Source organism: Musa acuminata, chromosome BXJ2-1 (assembly GCF_036884655.1).
Source record: "Musa acuminata AAA Group cultivar baxijiao chromosome BXJ2-1, Cavendish_Baxijiao_AAA, whole genome shotgun sequence".
Taxonomy (NCBI): domain Eukaryota; kingdom Viridiplantae; phylum Streptophyta; class Magnoliopsida; order Zingiberales; family Musaceae; genus Musa; species Musa acuminata.
The window spans coordinates 19,949,569-19,971,830 of NC_088338.1; the positions used below are offsets into that span (position 1 = coordinate 19,949,569).

The window sequence follows — 22,262 nt, forward strand, 5'->3', positions numbered from 1 at the left end:
AGTATTGAATTCTTTAAGTTAGCAATTCTTATCACCTCTACGAGCTTTGCATAACTCTTTTGGTTGCCGAGCAACCCATCCCTCTTTGCATAGTCTCATCCTTTACTAAGTACCCTGCTTTCCTTGAGCACCGTCAATTTTGGTTGTCAGCATTGAGCCGTAGCTCGAACTCAACCATCGCAACCTTTATGCACTGCATGTTTTTCCCAACTTGTTTGTCCTCGTGGTGTCTCTTGCTCAAAGGGTTGGCCATTCCTTCGAATATCAATCTTGGATGCCCACTCATTTGAGTAACTCATTTGCCTACATCTCTATGCCCCTCCCTCAAACAATTGCACGTATTGGTTACCCTCAACACAACCCCTTTAGGTCCGCCACGTTTACATGCCAAATATTCTTAAGTGTACTTATCTCAATATAATATTATCGGTCACAAACTTAGTTAATTTTGCCTAAAAACTTACAAAAGTTTCTTAAGAATTTACAAAAAGTAAAGAAGGGTCAAAGAAAACATTTAACTTGAGATTTACTAAATAATTATTTTAATAAATACTTGAATATAAATTACAAATATAGATTTTACAATGATCACTTGAAAATCTTCAAAATAACTATTTGGATTATTTAATTTTGGATAGTTTTGCCAAAAAATAAAAAACGATAAGTTTCCTTGGTCATTTATGTCAGAGTTGGTCCTCCACGATGTACGGTGTCTGAAGCTGGCATTGAACCAGTAAACATGATCTACCTTTCTATGATTTTGCCGCTATCCGGTAGATAGACCATGCATCAAGAATATTAAATTATATATAAAGTCGATTTATGACTCTCCCTCAAGGTGCAAAATCACTTACTGCAGAAGATATGACTAGTAAACATGAGCGACTGATAGAATTTGAAATAATCTGAAAGACATCATCATCATCATCATCCTCTTAAGGATTAAAATTCCATTAGCACACAAGTATTTTCCTCTCTAGAATTTGTAATTCCATTGGTAGACAAAGTAGTGTTCAAAGAGTCTGTAGAGTCACTGCCTCACTTCCCTATATTTTTCCCAGGGTTATTGTTGGAGACGCCATTGACATCTCCGTTGTGCCGTCCACATCCTTAAGTGCAATTTGACTGTGTAACCAAAGTTATCAGTTCTATTGGCTGAGAACTCGTATGGATATAGGATCTACCCCAAAGACAAAGTTTGCTATCCTCTCTTTCTGGAATAAATTCAAAGAGGAGAGAGAGCACTATTTACATGCAGCTACCTTGTGAAGTCATTATCTTTTGAATGTCACCATCGAAGATTATTCCAAAGAGAGTGAGGATATATAGAACACTTCAACTCTTAATTTTTTTTTCCCTTAAGAAAGCAGAGAAGGAAGAGCATCAGAGAGATGAAAATGACGTCAATCCAATTTTATCTGGCTTCTGGAAAAGACAGAGAACAAAAGAAGTTTGGATTTTCCATGTTGTAGATAAGGGAAAACAAATTATATCTGAGGGGTGACATGACGCTGGTAATTAGTCCTCTAATTTTACTAGGAAGGAACATCCAATACTTCTGTGACAACCAACAGGAAGAAAAGGGATGGTAGTGGTCCATCATTCATACATCACAAACCGACATATGATTCTTGTATGATAAAGATGAGCTTTGTATCAATCAATAGTTCCATTAGACTGATTCTTACAGGCCTACCATCCTATAATTAAACCCCTAATTTTGTAAAAAGAAACAAATAAGATTCTTGTAAGACAAAGATGGTAAGAATTATCTCACAAACTAACAACCATACAGAAGAAACAGAAGGTAGTCATCATTCATGTCAGAATATCAAGTATACAAAAGATGTGCTATTTTCTCTAAAATCTATTATTAGCATATGTTATTAGAAAGAAGGAATCTTCGACCAAGCCATTTATTCTACAATAGTCTTAAATATACTTGGCATCTAATCCGCCATGTAGTTGAATCTTTATCTTGAGTGAAAAATATGTACCATTTTCTATTATGCAATGTGTATCAAAATATACAACTGGAAATGACTAAAAGCTTATGGGTTGACTGATAAATTTTTAATGACTACAGTATGCAATTCTCAAAAGTTCAGAGAGAATGTATGTGTTTGGCCTTCTGAAGTACTTTTTTCACTCTAGACAAGGGTTCTTCATACAGCATTGCAGGATCATCAAACTGGGAAGCCAAGCTTGGTTCCCCAAGGAATGCTCGGAAGGTATCAGCAACAGAACTAGACAGAGATTGGAGATTGTATCCACCTTCCAAGAAGAACACACAGCGTCCGCCGCATAGCTCATTTGCAAGTTGCTTTATGCTTGATGCTAGCATGTAGTATGTGCCAGTTGTAAATTGCAGACCAGCTAATGGGTCCAATGCATGAGCATCATAACTGCAAAGTAAATAAGAAATTAAAGATCGAGAGTTTGATGTACAACATTACTCTATGCACTATGGTGGATCTTTGATTTGCTAATACGAGGTTGACACCATCATTCTTCCTATGTTTCTGAAACATCATGCACTAGAGTTTTTAGAAAGAGAGCCCGCTATGTGCAGTATCCCATAACTTTTTATTACAGAGGTTGGAGCTGAATTGAAAGATATTGGCCAACAGATGGAAATTAAGTAAAATTCTTGGAAGAATAACTGCATTTGCAGTTTCTATATAGAAGTTGCATAAGATCCATGATGTGATTGATGAAAAAGATTTTAAACTAAAAGATAGCTCCATGGTCAGACTACAGAGCCCTCAGGATCCTATTTTAAGACCTCTTTCAACAACTTGAGTTCATTATGTAATTAACTGTAGTTTCTATATATAGTTGTCATGACTAGATGAGGTGAATTAGTTAAAATCAGTGATGTGAAAAGAGATAAAAAGGAACCTAAGAAAACTTTAGTAGTGGCATGAGTCATCTGCATGACCATTGAAAAATGAGCTCCAATTCCTATTTCATATATAAAGTTGTTGCATTTGTACAAACTTGTTATTGGGCTAATCACTAGAGCTTTTGTTCAAAAGCTAAGAATGTGATGCTACAGAGACTTCTAAATGTCACATTTTTTCTCCAAAGGTGTTACCAGTGTATACAAGGTATCAGCAAGTTTATTCTGTACTAACATTTTTCACTTTTGCCTTCCTAAATAATATCATATTGTTTTGCTTCCTGCAACCAGAAAATAGCAAGAAGCATAGTAAATGACAGAGAAACTGACCCAGCTGAAACAAGAACTATGTCAGGCTTAAATCTTTGGGCACATGGAACAATGACCTCATCAAATACAGATCTCATTGAATTATCTCCTGACCCTCCAGGTAGAGGCAGATTAAGTGTTGTTCCTTCACCACTGCCTTGACCAACCTGTTCAATCTTGCCAGTACCAGGATAACTTCCAACCTATATCAAACAGATTCCCACAGAAATTCAAGAGTGAAAAGCCAGGTTCTCCTAAAGCAATGTGGGATCCAGTGTCGAAACACAATTCAATAGTGCAAAAGAAGGTAAATCTTACCAATATATGAGAAATGGTAGCATCTACCAGTGCAACATAAATCTTTATTAAGCATTATAAAATAAAATGTTCTGTATCAATCAGATGACTTCAACCTAAACTAGCCTCTAACTTCAAAAATCACTATATCTGCAATCTCTGTCAACAGTTTGAAATAATAAGAACTAACTACTCATAAACTTATTGGCTTCGTAATCATATATCACCGGTAATTTATAAGCAAAGGAATCAATTGCCATAATGCTCTAAACAGGTTCCAAACAGACTGTACACCTCTATGCTAATTGCATCCATGAAAAGTAAAAACAACTACTAAGAGAAGTAAGAGTCCCATGAATAAGCATATCTTCAATATTGATTGCATTGTTATAATGTATAATGATAAAAAAGAACACTAAATATCAGATAATTAAATATTTAGGCAATGAACAATGTTAAAAAAAATTCAAACTCTTTCCCTCCCAATATTAACTTTGATAAACTTTTTAATTTAAACTTTATAATGAAATATTTGAGGCAGTACATACACATTTATCCACACAACAAGTACAAAGCCATACAACCTGCTGTAACAATTGCATACAGCTTATCTTATTTGCAGCAGGGGAGATAATCTAAAGAAATCTAAGGTTTATCATGGATGTACTCATATAATATGTGAAAAAAAACCAACTAACCTGATGAGTAGAAATGAAGAATACATCTGGATCATCATAAAATGCATCACATGTTCCATTACCATGGTGAACATCAAAATCAATTATAAGAACCTTTTTCAATCCATGTGCATGTTGTGCATGGCGCGCAGCAACCGCAATATTTCCAAAGACACAAAAACCCATAGGACCTTTTGGAACTGCATGATGACCAGGTGGTCGTACTAAGGCAAATCCTATAGGTGGATTGCGGGTGGCCATTGATGCTTCAACCTATAGACAAACATACATATTTGTTGGCAAAGAAACACTGCAGGGAAAGATTTACTAAATCATAATAGCAATAATGATATAAAGAGTAGACCATAAAGAAACATATATTTTACATATACTTTTTACCTTGTGACTAAAAGTTTGAACACAATTGCAACAGAGGGATGTGAAACAATTCATGGAAAGAAGTGTGAACAATTGACATAAACAACAAGATGGAGAAACAAAGCTAGATTTCCCAATTATTATATTACCACTGAATCAACTAAGGAAATCCCTGCACCGGCTGCAATAAGTGCTTCTTCAAATGTCTGCAAATTATAGCTGGATTATTAATAAATAAATGTAAAAGGTAAACAACAACATTAGTATTAAAATCACCAGAATTATCTTATTTAAAATATACTCTGATTTATGGACAAAATAAACTAACAAAGTTTCAGTGAGTGTGATCATGTGCAAGTCCAATGGAAGGATTCCACTAACAAGGTCCAAAAAGTTAAACACATGCAGCACTTTTAATATTTACAACTTTCAGTTCACATGTAAGATCAATTAATATTATAACATATTAGAATAGAAGATCTTTCTTATGATTGTAAGTCAGAACCTGTGCCTTTCAAACTTGCAAATCATTGTGTGATTTTCTTCATTATCTATCAAATGACAAAATATCTACTGGGAACCACAAACACCTCCCTAGTACATGCAAACTCTAATTAGCAACCATCATTAGTTGACTTCTTTTCAATCACATATTATCAATACAGCAAGAATAAGTCACAAATTTCCAACCTTTGGGGTTGGCACATGGAACTTTTCCCACTGTTAAATGTCCAATGCATCTAGCTGGTGAACAGTGTAGTATCGGAGACTGCAAATGCAAGCCAGTGTTCAGCTAGGCAAGAGAAAAAGAATAAGACATGAAAATGTGTGATTAACATTAGTTTCTTAAATTTATCTTACATTTAAAATAATATAATTAACCACTCTATTTATGTTTTTTTTTTTTTTTGTTCTCTTATCCCGTCTCTTCATTTTCCTTCCCTTTCTTTCTTCTCTTTTCTCTTCTCTTTTATCTTTCAGAAACATAAGCAAAAAAAAAAAAAAAGGGGGGTATTTATGGCAAAAGCAAAAGACTAAGACAATAACATATGAAATTAAATAATAGTTTTTCATTTTTATCTTATATTTAAAGAACATTGTAAAAATAATTCTGTTTCAATTATGTTTTTCTATTATTTATTCTCATCTCCATCACTTATTTTCTCTTCGCTTTTCTTCTCTTCCTTTCTTCTGTTTTCTCCTCCCTTCCCATGTCTTTTTGCAAGATGAGAAAAATTAAAAATTGGTTTAAAAATGGTCGATGGGTGGGACTCATGTCTCTGCATGGTTGAGATCCGAGAATGGGAGATTTCCAATTAAGATTGTAATAGGAGATGATCCTCTAAGAAGGAAATCATGTCAGCCACAGCATTTATATCCCATGAGTTGGGATTTCTGATCCCTCCCGTCTCATCTTTCTCTTTCTCTACTTCCCTTCCTCTTTCAGTTTTTCTCCTCCCTTTCTGCTCTCTATTTCTTTGTTGTCCATGATGGCAGCAATATCGGGCAGCATCCTTTGCAGTGATGGTGGCAACAAGCAGAGAAGCAATGAAAATTAATGCTAAAGGACTTTTATGTAGTGAATTCAATTAGGAAAATTAGCACAAAGCAAAAAGCATTGTAAATGTTCCCCTTCTGTGAGGATTTCTAGTAAACAGGCACACAGACACCATGAAAAATAGTGGATCTCATTTCTAAAAAGCGGCACAGATGATTCTCATATACTACATGATTTGTTATTTTGTTATGCAGATTATTCATTAGAAACTAAAAAAAGAGAAAACAAAGAAAAAGCAATCGATATATAGGAATAAGTGGTTACAGTTTTTGTGGCATATGTTGGCCCAGATCCATCAATAAAAATGATACCTTCATCAGTTGCCTTAGACATGGCCTACAGAACATATCAAACGAAGTTAAGTTTGTCATCTAGTTTTGCGATTAAAGAATCAGAATGCTAGAGCAAAGATTAACATCCATATGGAATCTGTTTGACAGCTTAAATTGGAAAGTAATCAGCACATTAAAGATGAAAGAGTATATAACATGACAGCCAACCAGTTTGAATGAAAAAAAAAAACCACTCTAGCTAACCTTGCACATAAACAAAATGTTTTAACAACTTGCCTCGAGGTTATATAATGTCAACATGATTCAAAAAATGCATGGCGAAGTTCAAAAATTGATTCAAGGAATTACACAGTATATTGAAATCAGAATCTGTGACAAAAATGCTGATATTAAAAAAATTTTGTACTTTGTATTGTGTTGCTTTCAATCAGCAAAGAGATGTCATAGCTATCAGTAAACAACTTGTAATTTATGAAGTTAACTGAAGAAAAAAATAGAAAATCAACATGTTGTAATCATGAATATGAATACAAATGCATTTAATACAAGATTTAGTTTTCCTATCCATAGCTACGTGCAACATTTGCAACAAAAGTTGATCACGAGAATAAATAGAGTGAGATATATAAAATCTAGTTAATCTATTACCTTTTGCTTCTGTACATCATAACAAAGAAACTACTAAATACCCTTATACAGTGCCAATGGAGGAAAAAAATTGCCCATATTTTACTTAGGTGACTGAGAAATGCAATGGCAAGGAGAAGGGTCTGTTTCTTAAACTTCGGATTTAAAGATCATACTAAGAACAATCCACGTTGATTCTTCAGGTGCCTAATATCAAAAGTTATGGAAGAAAAAAATATCATTGCAAAATTGGCAGCCATACAGTAAAATGTAAATTACCCAGCAATTGATTAAAGAAGTGACAGAAAAAAAGAAATGTCAGCATTATTGACTGAAACTGACTGGATTGTCCGGGTCAAACATCATCAACTTGATTGACCTAGTCTAATCAAATGGAGGCAATGAAACTTGAGGTGCACTTACTGTTCCAAGTAGCCAAGAGATATTGTCAGCAAGGAAGGGAAAAGAAATTTTTGGGTGGTGTTTTGTCAAGGAGCAATGCACTCTAGGTGTTTAACGCATGTCCATGACACTTTTTCATTCTTATTTCTCGTTGTTTTCTTTGTTTTCGAGTGCTTTCTTGTAGGCAGCATATACAGGACAGGAAACACTACCGTCAATCCTTTTTTTGTTTGTTGTCAGTGTTTTTGTTTTGTGTTTCCATCATGCAAAACTTGGAAACGTTTCTAGCTCTGTGGTGTCACGCGAAAGGGAAAATAGCCCAAAACAGTCTCATAGCCATGTGCAATAGGCTCATTTCTAGTTAACGAACTGCGTTAGCTGTCTTAGCACCTTGGAACCCCTTAGGTAGTACCAAGGCGGATGGGGCCTTGGGTATAAGTTTGAGGGGTGATGCAACATCATTAGTATGCTTGTTTTCTATTTGACAAAAGCACTACGTGACCATTGGGCCCGCATCTACCTTCAAAACCCCCTTTATGTGTGCTCGTTCAGGCCGTTTTTGAGACCTTTTCAAGCCTAATAAAAGTTAATTGCTTTTTATTGCTTGTGATCTAAGTTATCTTGTCCTTTTTGTGCGCAATGACGGTATATTACCTGCACATTCACCTTTCCAACCTTTTCTGTACTATGCAGGTCCTTTGTGGACTACACGAAGTTAAGGTCTACGCTGACCCTTATAGGGTCAACTAAGAATATATTGGTGTGTCTACAACTAAGTTGCCAAAACCCTTCCTACCAAAGTACAAGATGGAATAGCAATTTGAACTCATTGAAGGAGTCAAAGATTCAATCGACCATCCACATTAGGAATCATTTCCAGAGTGGGAGAATCTCCGGGACCTCTCAAACAAGCTGCTGGACGACAAATTTGAACTCAATGAAAGAGTCGAAGATCCAATCGACCATCTATATTAGGCATCATTTCTAGAGTGGGTGAATCTCCGAGACCTCTCAAACAAGCTACTAGACGACAAATTGCTCCAAGCTTATCTTTGTTCGCAAGTAACCTAGTGCTTTCGATGGGCAAGATCGGGCAAGCGATCATCAATGCTAAGCAAACGGTCGAAGAATCAGAGTTGGCGGAGGCCATGCAACAAAAGGATAGTGGTGACTACATCGAAAAGTTATAGTTTAATAGGTGGAAGAACATAAGGGAAATGCTTCCTACGCCACAAGTTGTGCAGAAGCAACTGATCAGTAAAGGCATGGCATTGCAACGACCTTGAGTCTATGAGAGACTCGACTACCCAAGAAGAACTCGGTTGAGAAAGCGTCGGATTGAAGGCCATGAACATCAAAGGATGAAGCATGGTACCGCAGCGACAGGTCTTTCAAGTGTTGACCAAACTTGTTCTCCGAAGGGGAGAGCATAGTTACAGCCGCAAAAGGAGTATAGACAATCCCAAAGGCATAACTAAAGTTATCAGACAAGCGCTCTATAAGATCGAAACCTATCCTAGGTTCAAGCAACACTTGTAGCACTCCAGAAGTTCAATGGCGAAAAGTGGGTGAAGTCAAGTAACCAGTTTGGAGCAAGGAGTACAACCAGAGGAATTTGAGTAAATCCATTCAAAGCAAGGAGTTCTGCAATATGGCATTGGTGAAGCTCCAACCAGGTACAATCAATCTTTTGCAAGGTGACACCTCCAAGTGGCTTGAACACAAACATGAAGGCTCTTCTCTTGTCAACCAACATATTCAAAGACAGCGAGAAGTCTACCAACTTAGCCAACTTCCCTAGTTGAACTAGCTCAGTGGAGAGTTGCAACAAAGTGGATGATCAAAGTTGATGACTCAACGGAAACTGAGAAACAAGTTGTGACTATAGACAATCATTCTTTTACATACCAAAAAGCTTCGACGAGGGTGTTGAAGGAATAAGTGGGGGAGAATGTCATGAATCAATGCAGTTCAGGTGTTCAACGTATGTCCATGATGCTTTTTGGTTCTTGTTTCCTATTGTTTTTCACATTTTCGGGTGTTTTCTTATAGGCAGCATATACGGGACAGAAAACACTACTGTCAGCCCCATTTTTGTTTGTTGTTAGTGTTTTTGTTTTGTGTTACCATCATGTAAAACTTGAAAACATTTATGGTTATGTGATGTCGAGCGAAGGGAAAAATGGCCCAAAACAACCCCGTTCTCATGTGCCACAGGCTAATTTCTGGTTGACAGCCTTATGGTATGAAACTTCAAGCGTCTCAACACTTTAGAACCCCCTGAGTGGCATCGGGGTGGATGGGGCCTTGGGTTTGTTAGGAGCGTAAACGGCACTAAGAGGGGGCGGGTGAATTAGTGCTTTCGTAAAAACCTCGGTTTAGAAAATTTTCGTTCGATCAAACCCGTATCGGAAATTAATTTAACTTGAAACGTTCGTAAGAGTAGTGAGAAAGTAAATCAGTTTGCAATATGAATGAAAAGCATAAAGTAAATACAAACCAGATTTATAGTGGTTCGGTCGTCCCGACCTATATCCACTCTCAATTCCTCTTCATTCTAGGCCACCGACTTTCACTACCGATCTTCTTTCAACGGACGAAGATCAACTATCCTCTTACAACTCTTGCTCCTTTTCACAGGCTCAAGAGAGAACCTTCACACCTCTCTTTTACACAAGTCCTCACTCCTCTGTTAGAAAACTTCTAACTCTAGGAGGAAGAGACTCTAAACTTTAGAAAAGATTACAACACTTTTTTCTCAAGGATTCTTTCCCCCTTTCTACTCTATTTCTTGCATACCCAAGCAGAAATAGCTAGGGAATTTATAGACCCCAAATGGCTTAAAAAATGGAACCAAAAAATGTCTCATCCTGGGTTTCCAAGGTACTAGCGATAGCACCGCCCAATCTAGGCAGTACCACCACCTGACACATAGGAGACCATGTACTGGTGGTACTACCGCAAATATGGGCGATATCACCGCCTGACAATAGCGGTATCACCACTGGGTCTTCCGGAAAACGTACACTTCGTACGTTCTAGCTCATAGGCAATTCCACCGCCTGTTCTGGCGATGCCACCGCCTGACCCAACTTTGGGTCACTGAATAGGCCTCCCAATAGGTCCAACTCAGCCCTAGATCAGGCCCAATGGGCCCCTAATTGAGTTGGTATGGTTACATCTAAAACCAACTCAATTACAACCTAAACTACTTAAATCAAGACACGACTGATTACAAGACAAGAATACTATGTTGACCGGCATGTCATATGTTCATCCGGCGCTTCGTCCGAACCCTCGACACATTGTCCTCTCCTTCGGCGTATTGCTCGATCCATCGGCATGTTGACCTCCCGCAACATCTGATCTCCTTGGTGCAATATCCGATCCTTCTAGCCCGATGCCCGAACTTATGGCACGAAGTCCTTCTATCGGCACGTCAACCGATCCTCCAGCTCGACGTCCAATCTTCTGACATGATCCATTCTGACCCAACGTCTGATTCTCCTGCTTTAATCGATTTGTCTTTCCATGATCGAAGTTAGTCTTGCGTCACTCAAACGCTGATTAGTTCATAACTTCATCAATTGACTTCATCATCAAAATCCGAGATTCAACAGGGCTTATGTTTAAGGAATGATACAATGTCTTTAGTATACTCACTTTTTATTCAACGAAAGTGCTAGGTGAACATTGGGTCTGCATCTACCTTCAGAACCCTGTTTGTGTGCCCTCATTTAGGCCACTTTTTAGACCCTTTCGTGCCTAGTAAAAGCTAGTTGCTTCATGTTGCTTGTGATCCCGGTTATCTTGCCCTTTTTGTGTGTGACAGTGGTATATTATCCACGCGTTTCTCTTTCTAACCTTTTCTTCATTGTGCATGTCCTTTGTGGACTACACGAGGTTAAGATCTAGTCCGACCCTTACAAACGGGTATCACTTGGGTGTCACACGTCTTAGGTAATTCCAGTTAAGGACGTGATAGTTTGTCACCAAAGGATTGCTAGTGAGTTTACTTAAAACAAAAGGTTGAAGCAGGTAATCATGTTCTTGCATCAATCCTAGTAGTCGAAAGAATTTCCACTTGTAAACTTATGGTGGATTATAATGACAACACTTCTTCATAATGGTGTTTATGGAGCTTGTAAAGTAAAGCAAAATGTTTGACGAGAAATATAGTTTACAACAAAAGAGAGGTCACACATGTTATGATTTACAACAAAAAAAAGAAACTACTACCTTCTCAAGGCCAGTAATGTAGGTTCTTGCATGGACACGTGCAATATCATCCATAGTAGCAGGTCGAAAGTTTTGTACTTCAAACACCTCCGAATAGCGGTACTGTAATTGACAATGTGTTATGCTTCCAATAAATATGACATAGTCTTATATGGAAGCAAAATAAAATTTACCATAAATTCATGGAGATAAAGGAGTATCTATTCCAATTAGTCTTATGGTATCTAATTTTACTCAAGAAATGAATACAATAACTAGATAAAAGACTGTATTATCTAACCTTGTAGTAGACATAAGAAAGAAGAGAAATGTCCAAAGAAGTTGAAACTTGTTTAAGAAATACACTATGCAAAACAATTATTAATACTTCGATTATTACAATTTTTCACTAATGTATGATCAATCCATTTTTGAACTCTTCAAATTCCTATGCAATTATATTAACATATTATATTTTATGGGTCATGTATTCACTAAGAAATTTTTTTATAAAACAAAGAAGGAAGAAAAGTTCATAGTAGGTGTTTAATATGCTTTTGCCCATGTAAATCACCAAATATTCTTTTTTAAATTTTGCTAATAGATCATGACCTGAAGTTCTCACTGAATTTGATTTGTGTGACTTAATCATCATTTATTGAACAATCATATTTAATTGCCATGTCAACTACTCCAATGATTTTGCACGTCATGTGGTCCAGCATTTAATGCACTAAGTAAAACATAACCAAACAAATGCAACATGCTTTATCCAAATTTAAGGAGCCATACCAAGAAATACAAACTACAGACTCAAAGTAGTCTGAAAGTACCATCAGAACTTACTAATATAGAAAATCAAAGATTAAAGAAAATTGAATATAACTTATGACAAGAAAACAAGATATTAAAATTGCTCTTAAAAGAAATATATAACATATCTCATACCTTAGGAGAGAGTTCCAACTTTTCAAGAGCATCAATAATTGCTGGCACCCTTTTATTTGATTCTGGGTGAGATTCCTGTATATACACTTAATTTGATTACTGTATTTAAGATTTCAGCAACAATTTTTTTTTTTTTCTTTACTATAGTAAATGAAACCAGATATTTCAGAAGACCTTACAAAGTCCTAAAACATGTAAGATATGTGTAAGAAAAGACAGATTAAGAAGATAGTTTGACTTAGTTCATAACATTGATGTCGATTTCCAAAGAAAAGAAAAATCCTATAAATAAAAACACATCCTTTCCATTGACTGTAGGATTGATTGGTTGGTGATGTTATCAACAAGGTATGGTAAATGAACCTTTCAATGAACTAGGACATAAAAAAATTTCATGATTGGCTATGACATCTTAAATTAAAACCATCTCTAAGTTAATAGCCTTGTCTGTTAACTTAAATTAAAATTTTTTAAATTAAATATTCTTCATAAAGATTCTTCATGCTATGCTCATGGCAAATCTGTCAGCCATTTACCAAGAGCGTATTGTTAGGAATTGTTGTCTGAGCTATTAAAATAACCTGTAAATGTCGTAACAGGTCCTAGTTGAGTCTTGTTCATAATCTCAATTCTGTCCTCTGTGTCCATCACATGGTTCCCTCAAGCCATTTTACTACACCATGGCAGGAAAATTTGTGTGTCATGGCTGCGGAAGTGGGTTGTCAGACTTTCTGACAGACTGTGCCACAAGGAGGTTAGGCATCAAGCAGTCTTACCATACTGAGGTCATACTAGGCATCAAGCAGTAAGTAGGGTTTTCATTTGCAGCAGGCTGCAAAGTTCAAAAAGAAACAGGCTGACAGTTTGTCTACCATCTCAACCATCCAGGGATAGTACTTGAGAGGTAAATAAAGAATATTAAGTTGACCACTTCCTATCAAGATTGTTTGTTGGGTTTCCCATTTAGGCAGCCAAGTGACTGATCCCTTGAGAACTTTTGATTTGACTGACTTTTTTTTGCAGGTGTGTGAAGATGGAATGTTCCACGACTTAGCCTAACAGTGCTAAGCCCATGAAAACACTAACAAAATTTTCTTGAATACTGGAAGTCATTCTTATTTTCAATGATAGTAAATGAAAGTAGAATATCCTTCAGGAACCAAAAATTAACAAGAAACATGAAATTATTGAAGGTACTCAAGAATAAATTACCTTATTATGACCCATGGCTGGTGCCATGCTATAGAGAATACGGGCATCATAAAATGGTTTTATGGAGGAAGCTGCCTTTATATCATCTTTGATGCCACTATCATTCTCTGCTGAGCTTCTTATGTTCAACGACATGTGCCGCATGATCCGTCTTTGAATAAACATTAAATAATCCTTTGATTTGAAGGTCAAACGAATCCTTAGGCCATGAGTATGTTGTCTAACTGATGGAAGCATGCACCCTACAGATTAGCCAATGCCATCTTCCTTTTAGACCATGATACAATAAGAAAGTTCGCTATCGTAACAAGTGTACACGATTTAACACTCATACTCCTGACTTATCATCCTTGCTGCATGTTTATTCCATATTTCTTGCTTGAAAAAAACAAATTTGATGTTCTAATTACAGAAAGAACTATTTAAATTTGCTTCAAGGGTGATGAAGTGCATGGCCATACTTGAATATAAATGGTAGCACTGGAAAATAGATCAGTTAGGTAGTGGCTGAGATATTAAATGTATAAATCATCTATAAAATGAGAGAACCAAGGGAACTTGGCAATTCTAAGAAAGGAAAAAAGTTCTCTTTTTCTTATCCCAAATTCTCTCCCCTTCTTCTTCTCCTTGTTCCACGTCGAAAGGGCATTTCCACAAGCAACTGGACAGCAGAAAACAACTAGCACCGGAAGAAGAGATTTATCGACCAAGTAAAGACCTAACAATTTGGGAAGATTTCCTATTGTTGACGCAAAACGAGGATTACCAGCGAGGGTTGGAGGAGGCAGCGCTCGGAGCTCCATCAGCGGACTCATCTACGCTCACTGAGAGCATCCGCGCCACAACCCGTTTCGATGCGTTCGTTCTATTTTTTGTGATGGTGAATAAACATATATATGTATTTGAACGGCTTCCGAGTCGGCACGAGTCGGCACAAAGACGATCTCAACAGCCCATCCAACGCCCTTTCAAAAGGAGTGTGTATAACAAAATAGAAAAGTCAAAATTCTTGTTATTAGGGCGAATTTCCGAAAACAAATTCTGAATTTTTCTTGAGAAGTGATCCTATTTTCAGAATTTTCAAACAGCATATTTTTTTTTATCTAATACCTAAAATACAGCATATTTTTTAAAATCAATTATATTATTCTTACACTGTGTTATAGTATTTTCAAATATATCAAAAAAATAAAATATTCCGAATATTCTTTAATTCTTTCAAGAAAAAAATACAATGAACACTTTCACGTTCCAAATATGAAGACACACTCGGTAAATATTCAAAAATTTGTAATCTTGATAACAATCAAAAGTCGATCAACTTAATTTATTTATAGAATTAGTCACATAAGTTTCCTTTACTATAATTCAAATGTTTGATAATAAAAAGACTAACAATTCCATGTTTATTGTTCTTGTTAGGATCGTAAAGCACTAAGAGGGGTGGGAGTGAATTAGTGCTTTCGAAAAATTATGATTTGAAAACTTTTGTTCGATGAAACTCGTATTAGAAATGCTTTTAACTTAAAATGTGAGTGAAAGTACTAAGCTAAGTAAATCAATTAGTAATAAGAATGAAAAGAAAGAAAGGAAATGCACACCAAATTTATAGTAGTTCGGTCATCGTAACCTACGTCCACTCCCGATTCCTCTTCCATCGAGGTCATCGACTTTCACTAACGATCTTCTTTTCAACGGAAGAAGATCAAATACCCTTACAAGTCTTTTCTCCTTTTCACAGATTTAGGAGAGAACCCTTTACAACTCTTTTTACAAGTAGTTCTCACAACTCCTTTAGAATGACTTAGAAGATTGAGAAGGAATATACTCAAGACTTTCAATAGAGTTTGTATACTTAGAATCACAAGTTTTTCATGCTCTTTTCTTGCTATCACAAGCAAGAATGAGTGAAGTATTCATAGGCCCCAAATTGCTTCAAAAATAAAGCCAAAAAGTCTCATCCATAGGTTTTCAGGGTACTAGTGGTAATACCACCAGTATTGGACGATACCACCGCCTATGGCACTGAGCATTGGCGGCACCATCGTTTGACACAGTTTCAAAGACTGTGTTCTAGCGGTACTACCGCTAGTCTAGGCGGGCCATCGCTTGACATAGTCTCGAAGATTGTATTCTAGTGGTTCTATCGATAGTTTGGGTGGTACCACCGCCTGACACTAGCAGTACCACTGTCAGGTCTTTCGAAAATATATACTTTATACTTTCCAACTCATAGGTAGTTCCACCGCCTAGTCTAGCGGTGCCACTGCCCGACCCAATTGTAGGTCACTGAATAGGCCTTCCAATAGGCACAAATCAACCTTGATTCAGGCCAATGGGCCCTTAATTGAGTTGGCATAATAATACCCAAAACCAACTCAATTAAAACCTAAACTATGATGATCAAGACATAAACGATTATAAAACATGAATCATATATTGTCCGGCATGTCATTGGTGTTGAATCTTAGATTTTAATGATGAAATCAATTGATGAGTTTATGATTTAATCTGCATTTTAAGTGATGCATGACTAACTTCGATTAGAAAAAACAAATCAATTAAAGCAAGAGGATTGGACGTTGAGCCGGAGGATCGGTCGATGTATCGATAGAAGGACTTCGTACCATGAGTTCGGGCATCGGGCCGAAGGATCAGACATTATGTCAATGAGATCGGATGTTGTGGAGGTCAACATGCCGATTGGGCAATACGCCAAAGGAGAGGACGATGTGCCGAAAGATCGGACGAAGTGTTGGATGAACTAATGACATGCCAGACAATATAGGATTCATGCTTGAAATAATTTATTTTAATCGAAGTAGTTTAGGTCTAATTGAGTTAGTTTCGAGTGTAATCAGACTAACTCAATTAGGGCCCATTGGGCCAGAGTTGGGGCTATTTTGGGCTAAGAGAAAGGCTCATTCAGTGACTCTTAGCTGGCCTAAGCAGTGGCACAACTAGGGCTGGCGGTGGCACTGCTTAAGGCTCGGCCTCCTAAGCTGTCCAAAGGGTGGTATCGCCCAAACCGACGGTGGTACCACCCAAACAAAGTCTCTCAAACTATGTCAGGCGATGGTACCACCCAGTGTTAAATTGACAAGCGATGGTACTACTAGTTGTCAGTCAGGCAGGTGGTGGTACCACCCAATATTGGCAGTGCTATCGCCAATACCCCAAATATCGGAGGATTTGAATTTTGGCTCCAATTTTTTAAGCCATTTGGGGTCTATAAATACCCTACAAATTCTTGCTTGGAAAATACACAAAAGTAAAATAAAAACTTTGTGATTCCAAGGTTATAATATCTTAAAGTATAGAGTCCCTCCTCCTAGAGCTTAGTAATAGTCTTAAGGGAGGTGTGTGAGGGAACACTTATAAAAGAATGGTAAAAGGTTCTCTCTTGGACCTATGAAAATGAGAAAGAGTTGTAAGGGTAGTTGATCTTCGCCCATTGGAAAGAAGATCGGTAATGGAGGCCAATGGCCTTAAGTGAACAAGAATCGGGAGTGGATATAGGTCACGACGACAGAACCACTATAAATCTGGTGTGCTCTTTTCCTTTGCTGCTTACTTAGCTGCTCATTTTACTTTACATTTACTCTAAGTCAAGCTTAAATACTTTATGATACGAGCTTTATTGAAATGGTTTTTCTATATTGAACGAGTTTTCAAATCGATGTAATTCTTATGTAAGCAATAATTCATCTCCCCCTCCCTTCCCCTTCCCTCCCCTCCCTCCCCCCCCCCTTCTCTCTTAATGCCAATTTTAATCATAATAGTTGGCATCAGAGCGATATTTTTCTCAGTTGGTTTAACACTAAAGAGTAATGACTTTTGCCGGTAATCAAGAAGGTCTTTCTATCGTTTGTCCTCTTATGTTCAATGGGACAGACTACACACATTGGAAAACTTGAATGAGAGTTTTCTTACTTTTTATAGATTTCAATTTATGGAACATTGTTGAAAGTAATTTTAAAAAGTCTTGTAAATCAATGAATGAATGAAATGATTTGGAAAAGAAGACTTTATCCTTGAATGCTAAAGCTATGAATGCTCTATTTTGTGCTTTTAACAAAAATGAGTTTAATCATATTTCTTTATGTGAAACTGCACATGAGATTTGGCAGACATTAGAAGTAACTCATGAAGGCATGAATATAGTTAAAAAAAGTATAAAATAAATCTTTTAATGCATGATTTTGAATTATTTCGAATGAAGCCAAGCGAAACCATTATTGACATGTACACCCGTTTTATGGATGTCGTCAATGGCTTGAAAGCTCTTGGCAAATATTTTTCTAATCTCAAACTTATAAATAAGATTCTAAGATTCCTTCCAAAAAGTTATGATCCTAAAGTAACGATAATACTATTGAATCTCAAATTTTGATAATAATATCAATTGATAAAGTTATGATCTAATATGCATTTTTGAGTCATGCAAGACTAGCTTCGATCATGAAGAGACAATTAAAGCAGGAATAATCAATGTTGGGCAGGAGTGAAATGTTAGGATCAAGAGCACTAAGAGGGGGGGGGGGGGTGTGAATTAGTGCAGCGGAAAACTTTCGACGATTTAAAACGACGTTTGTACGATAAAAACGATTTCGGTAAGAAAGCCGATTCGAAAATCACTTTAACTTGTGATCAAGCGAGATGCAGTTAAAGTAAAGATATAGAGGCAGTTTGCAGTAAATATAGAGAATAGAATGTAATTGCAAACCGAAATACGACGTTCGTACGATAAAAGCGATTTCGGTATAAAAGCCGATTCAGAAGGTGCTTTAACTTAGATTAGGCGAAGTGCAGTTAAAGTAAAGCTATCGAGGCAGTTTGTAGTTAAGATAGAGAACATAAAGTAAATGCAAACTGAGATTTAGAGTGGTTCGATCAATCTTGACCTACATCCACTTTTGGCTTCCTCCTCCGATGAAGTCACCGACGTCCACTAGAGGCCTTCCTTCAATAGGCGAAGGCCAACCACCCTTTTACAGTTTCACTCCTTTTGACGGGCTTAGGAGACAACCCTTATAGAATTTTCTCTCCTCTCTTGAAAGATCAAAACTTGGAAGAAAAGAGGGAGGAGATCTTCTAGCCTTTACAACACTTTTGAGCTCTAAAAATCTCAGAGTAAGATTGGATTTTTGGTGTCCTTTCATACAGGAAAGGGTGGGGTATATATACGCCCTAAACTCATTTGAATTTGGAGCTCAAAAATATCTTTTCCCGGATTTTCGGGGTCTTGGCGGTACTACCTCCTGACTAGGGCGGTACAACCGCCTGACAGAGCTCGGAGACGGAGCTCTGGCAGTGCCACTGCCAGACAGGGGCGGTTGCACTGCCCAGTCTCGCACGGAGACTGAGCCCAGGCGGTGCCACCGCTTGACTGGGGCGGTTGCACCGCCTAGTCTCGCTCGGAGACTAAGCCCAGGCGGTGCCACCGACTAACCTAGGCGGTTGCACTGCCTAGCTTTCCTGGGAGACTATCTCCTAGGCGGTGCCACCACCGACCTTGGCGGTGCCACCGCCTAGCAGGAATTCTGGTCCGAATGAGTTGATCCATTCGGCCCAATTTGGGTCTATCAAGGGCCCAATTGCCCCCAAATTAAGTTAATGGGATCACCTCCCATTCCTAACTTAATCTATATGCTAACTGCGATATTTCTTAAGACATTTACTGCTACTTGCTCCGATGCGTCAATCACTTCTTCCGGCGAGCTTCCGGTGAACTTCCGGCGAACGTCTGACGAACCTTCGGCGATGCTCCGGTGGACTTCCGGCAAACTCCTAGACTTGTGACGATTAACTTTGCGAGTCCCGATGAGCTTCTTTGGCAAGCTCCTGGACTTCTCGGATTTATTCCCGCAGAACCTCAGACAACCGTCCGGACTTCCGTCGAACTCTCGAACCCCCAATATGATCATAGTCTTGACTCCGGCGTAACTCCTGCTTCATGTCTTACTTCCATTGTAGTTAATCCTGCACATGTAAAACAAAACTTCGATCGAGACAGTTAATCCTAAATAATTAACCAAGTTGTCCGGCATGTCATTGGTCCCTCGACGCTTCGTCTAATTCTTCGGCGCATCGTCCTCTCCTTGCGGCCTATTGCCCAATCGGCCAGTTGACTCCGTAACTCCGATATCCTTGGCACAATACCCGCTCTTCTTGGCTCGATGCCCGAGTCCACGACCCGAAGCCTTCTGTCGATACGTCGACCGATCCACTGGCCCGACGTCTAATCTTTTGACATGTTCCTCCGGCACAACATGATTTTTCCTACTTTAATTGTCTCATCCTGATCGAAGCATCTTGCATCACTCAAAATGCAGATTAAATCATAAACATATATCAAGTGGTTTCATCATCAAAATACGAGATTCAACAATCTCCCCCTTTTTGATGATGACAACCACTTGATGATGGAGTTAACCTTAACTCCTGGAGTTTAAAAAAACTCCCCCTATCAATATGTCATATTGATAGAACCTTGAATTCAAACTGAATTCAAGTCATTATAATATTCATCATGAATACTTGCAATACGTCATCATGAACTTATGCATAAACTTATGCATAAGTTCTCCCCCTTTGTCATCAACAAAAAGGAGAAGTTCCAACTCTAATGTGTTTGTAATATAAGTTCAACTCATTGCATGAAAAACATAATATCAGGTTTTATCATCATGTAGTTTTGAAGCTAAAAAATTTAGCAAGTGTTACATCATGCTTAGAATATTCAAGCTATCAAGTTTTAGATATGCAAGTTTTACAACATATAAGATAGCACTTTTGCTTCTTTTGAGATAGCAACTTCTACATCATGCAAGCTAGCAAATTAAAGATGTTCCAAAAGGCAACTCTTGCTTCTTGAAATATGCAAGTTGCAAGTTAGCAAATTTTTGCTTCCTTTGCAATGTTTGAGCTTGCAATTTTGCTTCCGTTGCAAAGTGCAAATTTAGCATGTTTAGCTTTTCTTGAGATAGCAACTGTTTGCTTCTCTTTAAACTACAAGCTAGCAATTTTTACGATATACAAGTTTTACTATATACAAGCTAGCTTTTCATCACAACATATAAGCACAAAAGCATAGCAAGATTCTTAAGTTCAATCATGGCAATTCAACACTTGCTTCTTGTGCAAGATTGCACTTTGCTTTTCTTTGCATGTTCTGACTAGCAAAAGCTTTCTCCCATTTGTTTTTGTCAAAAAGAAGGGAAGAGTACAAGCTAGCCGGCATTTGCCTTTAGCTAGCAATCTTTCTCCCCCTATGTCATTGCCGAAAAGAAGAAGAGGAACCAATGATTTAGACTTTTACATAAACTATGAATTTACATCAATCAATATTTCAATCATCACATGATACATAAAAGACAACAATGCAAAGAAATCATATAATGAAAGATATCAATTGTTAAACATGATATGATAATAGTTTAAAAAATTTCATACAATTGATTTCATGTGAGGGTATTCAAGTCTTTTGTGAAAATATGTATCATCATTTAAAATCGAAACATAAGTTTAATCATGAAACCGTCAAGACCAAACACATCATGATATCACATCTATCTTCAAAAGACTACCAAGAAATTCATACATAGATGTACATGCACTATGTCATCTTAATATGTTATGAGAATGTCATCTTAATTCGTCATAAAAACGATTAGACCAAAAATATGTTAATCTAAAATGAGAGTTTCAAATCAACATTTACTTCAAAAACTCATGCATGACATAAAATTATCAAGATACACATGCATGGATTAATCCTAAGCATTATCATATATCATATAATTATCATCCCTAATGTTGCATACATCATTCAACATTTCAAAACATAACATGCATGAAACCTTAGCAATATACTTTTCATGATCAAATTTTTAATTTTTCAAAGATGCTAAAAAGAAAAACATGATATAATTTTTAAAAAATAATTTTTTATTTCCTATTCCTACTATCCAAATTAAGCACTCATGAAAGACTTCAAGTAATTTCAAAATAATTCAAGAGAGTTGAGTTACTTACCTTGTAGTCGAAGCCCGTCAAAGCCCAATTCGCCGTTTCACCTTTGGAAGTTCTTGATTCATCCTTGGTTGCCTTCCTCTTCTTTGGCCTCTTCCTCCATTCAAGTTCATTGTTTATTTTAGATTTTTGTTTAATAAACTTATTAATATTTAGTGTTCGAAGTTCAAGTTCATCATTGTCCTCATCGCTTAAGTCATCGCTCAAGTGGTATTCATTTGTCCGGAGTTTCAAATCCTTCCTATTCTTTGGAAGGTGGTTCAAGTGCTCATCGGGTTCAAAATGTTTCAAAAGTGTCATTTCATAGGTCATTAATGACCCGATTAATTCTTCTAATAGAAAATTATTTAAATTTTTTATCTCTTGTATTGCGGTTATTTCAAGATCCCACCTTTTTGGAAGGAATC

At 37.1% G+C, this 22,262-nt stretch overlaps 1 protein-coding gene across 3 annotated transcripts; it reads right to left on the reverse strand.

Moving 5' to 3' along the window:
• Nucleotides 1-1,965: 1,965 nt before the first annotated feature.
• Nucleotides 1,966-14,745, reverse strand: LOC135599069 (histone deacetylase 10, chloroplastic-like). Of its 3 annotated transcripts, XM_065093767.1 has the most exons (9): nt 14,588-14,745; nt 13,822-14,063; nt 12,610-12,684; nt 11,683-11,784; nt 6,386-6,457; nt 4,713-4,769; nt 4,207-4,458; nt 3,233-3,414; nt 1,966-2,405 (listed from the first exon to the last, which is right to left on the reverse strand). In XM_065093767.1, the coding sequence occupies exons 1-9, from the start codon at nt 14,634-14,636 to the stop codon at nt 2,105-2,107; spliced, it is 1,332 nt and encodes a 443-aa protein (XP_064949839.1). In that variant the 5' UTR covers nt 14,637-14,745; the 3' UTR covers nt 1,966-2,104. The 3 variants fall into 3 exon arrangements, with proteins under 3 accessions (XP_064949839.1, XP_064949841.1, XP_064949840.1); XM_065093769.1 differs by lacking the exon at nt 6,386-6,457; XM_065093768.1 differs by lacking the exon at nt 4,713-4,769.
• Nucleotides 14,746-22,262: the final 7,517 nt, after the last annotated feature.